Source organism: Bos javanicus, chromosome 19 (assembly GCF_032452875.1).
Source record: "Bos javanicus breed banteng chromosome 19, ARS-OSU_banteng_1.0, whole genome shotgun sequence".
NCBI classification, from domain to species: Eukaryota; Metazoa; Chordata; class Mammalia; order Artiodactyla; family Bovidae; genus Bos; species Bos javanicus.
This window is the reverse complement of record NC_083886.1, coordinates 8589501-8599826: the sequence shown is the minus strand read 5'-3', so window position 1 is coordinate 8599826 and position 10326 is coordinate 8589501. Positions and strand designations below refer to the sequence as shown.

Here is a 10326-nt window from a genome sequence, read left to right as displayed (position 1 = left end):
TACCTGTTTCCTCAGAAACCTGTATGCAGGTCAAGAAGCAACAGAACCAGACATGGAACAACTGTTGAGTTCAAATTCGTGAAAGGCGTACAAGGTTGTATATTTTCACCCTGCTTATCTAACGCCTATGCAGAGTATATTATGGGAAATGCCAGGCTGGGTGAATCACAAGCTGGAATCAGGATTGCCAAGAGAAGTATCACTAACCTCAGATATGCAGATGATACTACTCTAAAAGCAGAAAATGAAGAGTCTCTTGGTCAAGGTGAAAGATGAGATTGAAAAAGCTGGCTTGAAACTCAACATTTAAAAAACTAAGATCATGGCATCTGGTCCTATCACTTCATGACAAATACAAGGGTAAAAAGTTGAAGCACTAACAGATTTTATTTTCTTGGGCTCTAAAATCACTGTGGATGGTGACTGCAGCCATGAAATTAAAAGATGCTTGCTCCTTTGAAGGAAATCTATGACAAACCCAGATAGGGTATTAAAAAGCAGAGTGATCTCTTTACAGAAAAAGGTCCATATGGTCAAAGGTATGGTTTTTCTGGTAGTCATGTACAGATATGAGAGTTGGAACATAAAGAAGGCAGAGCTCTGAAGAATAGATGCTTTCAAATTGAAAGGCTGGACAAGACTCTTGAGAGTCCTTTGGACATCAAGGAGATCCAAACAGTCGATCCTAAAGTAAATCAACCCTGAATATTCAGTGGAAGGACTGATGCTGAAGTTGAAGCTCCAATACTTTGGTCACCTGGTGCGAAAAGTGGACTCACTGGAAAAGACCCTGGTGCTGGCAAAGATTGAAGGCAAAAGGAGAAGACGGCAGCAGAGGATGAGATGGTTAGATAGGATTGCCAACTCAATGGACATGACTTTGAACAAACTCCAGGAGAAGGTAGAGGTCAGAGGAGCATGGCCTGCTGCAGTCCATGCATCACAAAAAGCTGGACACGCCTCAGAAACTGAACAACAAACCTCCGCCACAGGTGCGCCATCAGGATGGTATGCTTGCACTCTTGTGTCCAGGACTCCATGTTGACACCAAAACTCTTTTATGTCCTTTATAGGCTGAACTGGGTATAAGACTGGCCACTCTTGCCTCCACTCCAACTCTAAAAAAGAGGACCTTGAACCTCTAACCTTTGGATTTTTAACCTGGAAAGCAGTTTAAATTGGGTGAAAACATGGATGGAGGCGGACTGGAGTACGGGGATGGAAAATGCAGGGACTCGCAGTGAAAAGAGGACAGCCAACTGTAGACCTCCCTAAAGCATGCTGCTGAGTATCTCTGACACAGGGGAGGTGGTAGGGTCCTCTGGGCTCAACTCTGGGCCCGCGGCGCTGGGCAGGCCCGAGTGGCCTACGATGGCAGGACTCAAGGCGGCCCAGGGTTTGGTGTCCACCAGGGCTGCAGGGTAGGCCTCCACGTAGATGCGGTGCACCGCAGGCCTAGGGTCCTGGAGGCTGCTTTTCCGCTCCTCCGGGAGGCTGGCAGCATGGGCCAGAGGCAGGCCCCGTGGCCCCTCGGGGGCAGGTCCTAGTCGCTCGGCCTCCTCAGGCTCCTGGGCCAGGCCGCAGGCCCTGGACAGGTGCTGTGTGTACACGCCCTCTGACAGCGACAGCGACTGCGTTTCGCCGTGCATGCGCAGCCAGCGGTGATGGCGGCTGAAGCCGCCGTAGTGCGGCTGCTTGGCCGACTTCCGTTTTCCCAGGAAGCCCAGCGGCGGCCGTGCTCCTGGTGCCATCTTGGCGTGGTTCTTGGGCGGGAGGCTTGTGAGGGTCAGGTTGTGCAGGAGCTCGGCGCATGAGTGGTCGGTGTCCTGGCCTGGCCCCGAAGGAGCCTTCATATCGTGCACCTGCAGGACGTCGGGGGCACTGCCACTCAGTCCGTTTCGGGACTGCTGGGCAATGTCGTGCGATGACAGGTAGACCAGGTCCAGGTCTCGGGGGCTCAGGGCGTCACTGGAGTCATAGTCGCTGTCGGTGGGCAGGAAGACTTCTGAGCAGCCTTCTTCATCAGAGCAAGGCTGTGAATCTGCAAAGCCAGAGACTGTGCTTAGAAAAAAAGAGAAACTCCTAGCCAGGGCTCAAGTACGGTCCTATGTTTGAGGCCACACCCCTGTGCCTAGAAGGGCCTACGTTTTGTTTAGTGGTCTCTGCTCATTTCTTGATATTTTAGTAAGTTTTGAGCAAGGGGTCCCACATTGTCGTTCTGTGTAGGACTCTATAAGTTATGTAGTAGGTCCCGTTCTTAGCTAAAAACAGGAGGGAGAGGGAGTCTGACTGGACCAACCAGCCTTGCAGCAGCAGAGGGCAACATGCCCTCCCTTGCTCACACCTAATTTTATTATTCACTTTTCCCTGGACTTGTGGAGAGAGGGTGAAACGGGAAATAAAGCTGGATGTCATTCATTTATTCGTTCCCTAACCTTATTTCAGAGGTGATTTTTACAGTTGATAAAATAGCAGAAACTTAAAAGGGGGAAAGAAGAGGAGGTCCTATGGTGGCAGAAATGAGGGAAAGGTGGATTCAAACCCTGGTTGTCCTCCAGATTGCTCTGTGATCTTGGAAGAGTTACTTAACCTCGTTGAGCTTCAGTTTTCTTATCTGCAAAATGGGGGTGATAATAGAACTTCTTACTTAAAGTGACTGTAAAAGAGTCGTTTATACATATAAATAGTTAATCTTGTTGTCAGTGTTTAAAAAGAAAAAAAATTAAGGCCAAAGGAGAAAATAAAACAGAAGTAAAATCAGAGGCGAAAATCAGCCTCAAAGGGAATGCTATCCTGATCATAAGTGAACCAGAAGTTTAGTTCTGTAAATACAGTATTTGTAATTTAATGCAATACAAAATGATTATATTTTTTCCCCAACCAGGTTGTACATTTCTGTAGGACAAAAACTATCTTAAAATCCTTTGAATTTTCCACAGAATTCAGCCCATATGGGGTACTTGGTAAATAAATATAAGCTAATTTTGAAAACATTCAAGTCCTTTTAAAAAGAACAAGAAATCGCTCCTTTTCAAATCTGAGCCAGTCCCATTCAAAAATCCCCATAGGATTATTTATTTATTTGGGTGCACTGGGTTTTAGATGTGGCAGGAGGGACCTTTACTTGTGGCACGCAAGATCTAGTTCCCTGACCAGGGATCTCACTCGGGCCTGCGCCGAGTCTCAGCCACTAGACCACCAGGGAAATCCCTTCCATGGGATTTTTAAATGGAATTTAGTAAATTGATTTTTAAATTTATCAGGAAAATAAAATTTGTGAAAATAACTAAGGTTTTTTTAAGGTCCAATAGGCAAGAGCCTGATTTATGAGGTGTCAAAGCATATAGAATTTTGGTAATTAAACCTTCTAATAGAAATTGATGTATAATGGACAGATGGACCTGTAAAACAGAAATATAAAGTTCAGGAACTGTCTTAATTCAGTGTGATGATTGAACGTATGGTAAAGATAACACTTCAAACTAGGGGAGTGAATAGAGTTTTCAGTATATAGTGTTGGTACAAGTGGTTATCCTTTAGTAAAATAATTTGAGAATGTCCTCTGTCATCTCACATATAAAAGTAAATTCCATGTAGTTTAAATATAGCAAGCAAACTCTACAAGTATTAGAAAACAGTATGTTTGTAATTTTGGGTAGGAAGGTCTTTCTAAGCAAGATAAAACCCCAGAAGTCAGAAAAGAAGTAATTGATAATTTGAATATATGAACGCTTAATACTTTGAAATGATCACATAAACAAAGTAAAGGTAAGGGATAGATTGAAAGAAAATAGTGATAATATGTATAAGAAAAGATTAATTTTACAGACTACATAAAGATTTCGTGTAAATTAGAAGACAATCCAGATGGGCAGAAGATAACCAACACTTCAAAGAATATTTAATACAAGTGGCCAATAAGCATAATAAAGCTATTCAACCTAGGTAGACTATAATTACTAATTAGGCAGTAATTTGGGAAATGCAGTTGAAGTAAAAACAGGGCTTTTTTTTTTTTTTTTTTTTGCCCATCAGATTTGCTGAAAATAAATAGAATGATCAACTCCTGTGTTGAGAAGAATGATAATCTCTTGTGTTGGTGATGTGTAGGAAGTCAGGGACCCTCATATAATGGTGGTGGGACTATAAGCTGGTCTGGCTCTTTGGATAGCAGCTTTGTAGAATAGATTAAAAATGTGCATATCATTTGTCCCAGCAAGTCCTTTTTTTAGATATCTATGTTTGAGAAATTGTCACTATGTGTACATGGAAGCATTTACAAATTGTTTACTGTAACATGATTTATAATAGTGAAAAACTAGAAATAACCTTGTGGCTGAGACTCCTGTGAAAGGAAGACTTAGAGACACAGAAGCATTAAGAAAAGAAAAATAGTTTAAGAAAAGAAAAATACTTTACTTGGCAAAGTTCTGCAAGGGAGTCCAAATTCAGTACTGGCTTGCTGATTAAAAAATACAACAGGTATTTGAAATGAAAACCCACAGGGTTATAAGGTTATAGTTAGTCTGTTCATGGTGGAAAATCAGACATGATTATCAGAAGACTATTGCAAGCTTCAGGGGAAAAAAAATGTTTTGTTAATGGAGTGAGTAATTTACACAAATGGGATTAAGGTTTCTTCTATTTTAGGGACTAGAACCAGATGTAATATATATTTTTTGGTTGTTTGTTTATTTCAGGGTCAGGGAGTGAAGTGTTTCTTTTCCTTTTTTTCCTGGCTGTAGAAGATGACATTCCTTACTCATTGGCAGGACAAGATTTCAGTTTTGTTCGCTTGCTGCTGGCTGCTACCCAATATCCATTATCCTTTTTTAGTTACAAAATCTTAAATTTTGTTTGAGACAGCAGTGCATTCATGTAAAAGACCACTTTTTTTTTTTTTCAGCTTCCTTTGCAGCTAGGCATGGTCATATAACTAAATTCTGGCGAGTGAGATAGAACTGAAAGTATGGTATGAAGCTTTTGGAAGGCTGCATTCAAGGAGCTGGCTTAGCTGGGAGATGGACCATTTTGTTTTTTCTTCCAATTGTCTGTAACAAGATGTGTTGGCTGGGCTCATGAGGCAACCTTGGAAAAGGAAGCCATGTTCTAGGATGGTGGAGCTGAAAAATGGAGCATGGTGTCTGAAGACCATAGAGTCTACGAACTGTCCCTGATTTGTCTTATCTCTGGGCTTCTTTCACATAAGAGAGAAATAAAGTATCTTGTGTTAATGACACCCTTATTTGGGTTTTCTGTAACACAGATTCAGACTTAATCCTAACTGATGCAAATCTAAATGTTTTTTATTAGGGGAATGGTTTAAAAATTTGGGCACATCCCTACTATGGATCCAGGTACAGAGAATGAGATCAACTCATATGTTGTTCTTTAACTAATGTTTATCAAAAAGGACTCCCTTTATTTATTTATTTTGGTTCCACTCATCTATTCAAGGATTCTCTCAAACAAAGCCTTTTTTAGAAAGTATCTCTCAACTGTCCCAGAAAGGATGGCTCATTTCTGCACTTCTGAAATATTTTTTGCTTCTATTATCTTTTGGCACTTAGCTTGTATAGACTTGTATTGTTAGTTATCGTTTTAATGCAAATATAACATTCTGGTTTCCTGGTTGGACCAGAGCCCCCTTCCGGCAAAGATACTTAATTCATCCATTTGTTCAACAATGAAGATTTTGTTTTGCTTGAGCTCCTTCTCTAACAGAAACACCATGTTTAGTGGCTGACTGAATGTAAAATTAATAAGAAATGATCTGTTTCAGGGATTTTACTGTTTTAATGGAAGTGGGGTATATGCATCTATAAGACTGTGGAAGAACATACCTTTTATAAAAGAAGTTTAGCAAGTAAGATGCAGGTTTATAGAATAGATCATATTTTATTGGGACAGGATTGATAAAACACTATTGTGTTTATTTTTTCTCTCCATTCATTCATCTCTGTTTCTATGTATATTAATTTATTTATTCATCTACTTTCAAAAAATTATTTGAGGCAGCTTTTAATAATAAATATACAAATGTTGAGGAAAGGATTAGAAAACAGAGTGAAAGGAAACAGTATAAGTAGTCCTGATGATGGGAATAAGAGTGGAATTTGGGGAAAATGGGGCTACAAAAGTAAGATGCCAGCATTTTCACTCTAGGAATTTATCCTAGAAAAATTAAGGTTTATTTTCATGCAGGAACCTGTATATGAATGCTCATGTAACAATTTTATTGGTATTAACCCCAAACTGGAAACTACCCAAATATCGTTCAATGGATGTGTGATTAAACAAATTGTGATACACCCATTCAATGAAATGCTACTCATAAATACAAATAAAGAATTCTATTTATGTAAAATTCATGAAATAATTATAGAGATGAAGAACAGATTAGTAGTAGCCAGGGTAGGGGCGGGAGTGGGGTATGGTGTGTAAGGTATAAAGGGGGGTAACAGGAAGTTTTGTGGATTTGGTACAATTAACTATGGTGGTGATTACCCAAGACTATACATATGACAGATTGCACAGAGCTATGCAATCGAGCCTACATGCTTATGTGCATACACACACTACACACACAAACACACGAATGAATATAACTGGTGAAATTTAGATGAACAGTAGATTGTACCAGGTTCTTGGTTTTGATATTGTACAAGAACTGTATAAGATGTGAACACTGGAGAGAGCCTGGGGAAGGAGAACATGGAAATTCCTGTACATTTCTCTGCAACCTGATGTTCTTACAATTATTTTAAATACATGGTTAAAAGAGGTTATTTTTTTTAAAAGACAGGATAGAGCCAGAGGAGAACAGTGAATGCCTAGATAAGGAGTTTGTACCTAATTTTGTAGCCAATGGGTAATTTATCAGAAACATTTAAAGAAATAATTAGCAAGATGAGAGCTGAAATTTATAATAATTATGTTGCAGGTAGGATGTAAGATGAACTGAATCAAGAGGAAAGAACAGGGAGGCCAGCTGGGATGCTGTTGTCCAAGATATGTTTTTTCCTTTAAATATCTACCCTTTTTAGGTTGTGGGGTTGAGCAACAGTAGTGATTATGAGGAAGAAAATAGAACTCCAGGAAAGTCATTCATTTGAAGATGTTTACCGAGCACCTATTTTATGATAGACGGACATGGTCTCTGCTTTCAAGAAGTTCATAGAGGGTGGAGTAGACAATACGTAAGTCAGAATATACCTAAGATTAATTTCAGAGAGTATAAAGTTCTATGAATAAAATGAAACTGGATTTCAGCTAGAGAGTGACTTGGGAGGGAGGTTCTTTAAATAAGGTAGGCAGGGGAGGAATCTCTGGAGTCTAGATGAGACTTCAATGATCAGAAGGAACCAGCTTTATCAAAATTTTAGGGAATAGTGTTCTAGGCAACTTGGAGAAGCAAGTGTGAAGGCCCTGAAATGACAAATATGTTTCTAGCCTTGGTGCCTGGAAGATAGGAATAGCATCAAACCAGAGGAGTTTAACTGCAAGAGGGTCGGGCAGTGGAAGACACGGTAAATTTGATTTGGGACAGATTGAACTTAAGCGGTTGGCCAAACCATCCTGGAGGGCTGGAATGGGAACATGGTGGGCAGCACAGCTGAGGGAAGGTGTTTGTGGGCAGAGAAGACACTGTTGGAAAGGGAACGACTGAAGATGTGAGCAGTAAGTTGATGGAAGTAGCAAGGAGGATCACTTGGGAGCGCCGGTGCTGTCATCGATCTTTAGTGAAAAAACGTAAGGACTCCTGGTTAGGGAAGAAGGCAGACACAGCTTTTCAAGTTAAGAGAACTGGATAAAGGCTTGGGCTGAATGCTTTTCTTAAAACAATTTTTAGACAGTCCTTTTCCCTATCTTTTAAAATTTATTTATTAAATGCTTAATTAATTTTAATTGGAGGCTAATTACTTTACAATATTGTAGTGGTTTTTGCCAGACATCGACATGAATCAGCCACAGGTGTGCACGTGGAAACAGAAAACAGTCTCAGAACTCTTAGCTGTTTTTGATGATGGTAGTGGTAGGTGCCATAGGGCCTTGATGAAGAGAGATTAATTGAAGATTTGACACTGGGCTGGAAATAAGATCCATGCAATTAACTGGTAATTGACTTTAGTCAAACTTCCTTCTCTATTTGATCACTGACGTCTATTCAGCTATCCATATATACTATTCATTTGTATCCACAATAATAATAATAGTGCTTGATGTTTACTTAGTGCTCACTGTGAGCCAGCCATCATGCTCAGTGTTCTAGGAGCTTTATCTTATTTAATTCTTACACCAGTTCCCATTCGGACATAAGGATACTGAAGCCTAGGCTTATTAAAATTTCCAGCTCATATAAGCTGATAAGTGGCAGAATAGGAACCTATACGCAGATTTGTGTCACACCAAAGACCAAAGACTCAGAGGTTAAAATGTCTGCCTGCAATGCGGGAGACCCAGTTTTGATCCCTGGGTCGGGAAGATCCCCTGGGGAAGGAAATGGCAACCCACTCCAGTACTCTTGCCTGGAGAATCCCGTGGACAGAGGAGCCTGGTGAGCTACAGTCCACGGGGTCGCAAAGAGTCGGACAGGACTGAGCAACTTCACTTTTTTCTTTCTTTCAAAGACCTGCTCTACTGCTATTCCCATGGCTTTCTGTGGAAGCTTCCTGCGGGCTGGGACCTAGTTCATGTGATCCACTTGGTGTGATGCCCACACAGTTATGTTAAACTTTTAGTGAGAGAAATATGTTAGGTTTGTATTAGTTTCCTGTGGCTGCTGTGACAAATGACCACACACCGTGTGGCTGAAAACAACAGGAATGTATTCTCTCACAGCTTTGGAAGCTGTGAGAGTCTGAAGCCATGGGAGTCAGCTGGGTGGCACTCCCTCTGGAGGCTCTAGGGGAAAATATAATGTCTTGCCTCTTACTGGCAATGGCACCCCACTCCAGTACTCTTGCCTGGAAAATCCCATGGACAGAGGAGCCTGGAAGGCTGCAGTCCATGGGATCGCTGAGAGTCGGACACGACTAAGCGACTTCACTTTGACTTTTCACTTTCCTGCATTGGAGAAGGAAATGGCAACCCACTCCAGAGTTCTTGCCTGGAGAATCCCAGGGACGGGGGAGCCTGGTGGGCTGCCATCTATGGGGTCGCACAGAGTCAGACATGACTGAAGCGACTTAGCAGCAGCAGCAGCTGCTGGTGGCTGTGTATACCTTGGGCTGCATCACTCCAGTCTCTGCCTCTGCCTTCACATGGACCCTCTTCTGTGTTTTTTAAGGACATTCGTAATTGGATTTAGGGCCCACCTGGATAATTCAGGATGATCTCATCTCAAGGTTCTGAAATACCTCTGTGAAGACTCTTTTTCCAAATAAGGTCACAGGTTCTGAGAGTTAGGACACAAACATGTCTTTTGGTTGGCCACCGTTTAACCCACTAGGTGTCTGATAGTAAAAATGTCTAGAAGCAAGTGCTAAGGGGGTTGTACCGCTAAACTCTTTCCAGCCTGTAGTCAGGTCAAATGCTCTACAAGAACAGTTTGCACTTTGACCCCACAGCATACAGATAGTGACTAGTGAGTATATGAAGGTATGCTTTAAGGGCTGACATTCTGATATTTTGATTGAGAATCACATTTTAAGACTCAGTCTTAGGAAGAGCTGGTGCTGATGTCCCCAGGTTGAGTTAGTTGCTCAGTTCTCTTGGCTCATAAAGCATTTTATTTATATCTCTGTTACTGCATTTATCAAGATTTATTATAAATTATTCTTTTATATTTTTATCTCTCTCATTAAGTGTAAACTCCAGAGGGCATGCACCGTGTCTTATTCAGCTCTGCTTAGTAAATGTTGGAGAAGCCAGTCAGTGAAGGAAAGGACTAAGGAAGGAGTTAAGCTAAGGGACATACATCCTCTATATTTCCCAGATCTGAACGTGGACATATGAACAGACAATGAGGAGTAGAGTGTGAATTCATCATCATTGTATTATTAGCCTCTTGTGCTACATCTGATACGTACAAGAGTCTCAGTAGAGAATGCTGCATGGAATTGAAACTGAAACAAATATTGAAATCTGAAAGCTTAAAGAGTGAGATTTGATTGCTTCCTAAAAATAATACTGAAAGCAGTCTGAAAAGATCTAATTTAATCTGCCACAGAAATAGTCTAAAAACAATCATCTACATCATTTAACTTCATTTTGTGTTTTTCATTTTGCTTCATATTTGGTGACTCTTAACTTGAGTCAGCACAGTTGTAGTAGAAAGAACAATTATCTGAAAATTAGGCTGAAGTCCTGCCTTGCTCCTTACTG

General features: G+C 40.9%; 1 protein-coding gene across 1 annotated transcript in view; it reads right to left on the bottom strand.

The window, feature by feature from the left end:
- Nucleotides 1-364: 364 nt before the first annotated feature.
- ANKFN1 (ankyrin repeat and fibronectin type III domain containing 1) overlaps nucleotides 365-10326 on the bottom strand; it is a 490285-nt gene continuing 480323 nt past the window's right edge. Inside the window, exon 20 of the mRNA XM_061390028.1 lies at nucleotides 365-2041. Within this exon, the coding sequence (XP_061246012.1) occupies nucleotides 1272-2041 (770 nt within the window). The 3' untranslated portion in view covers nucleotides 365-1271. The remainder of the gene's footprint in view (nucleotides 2042-10326) is intronic.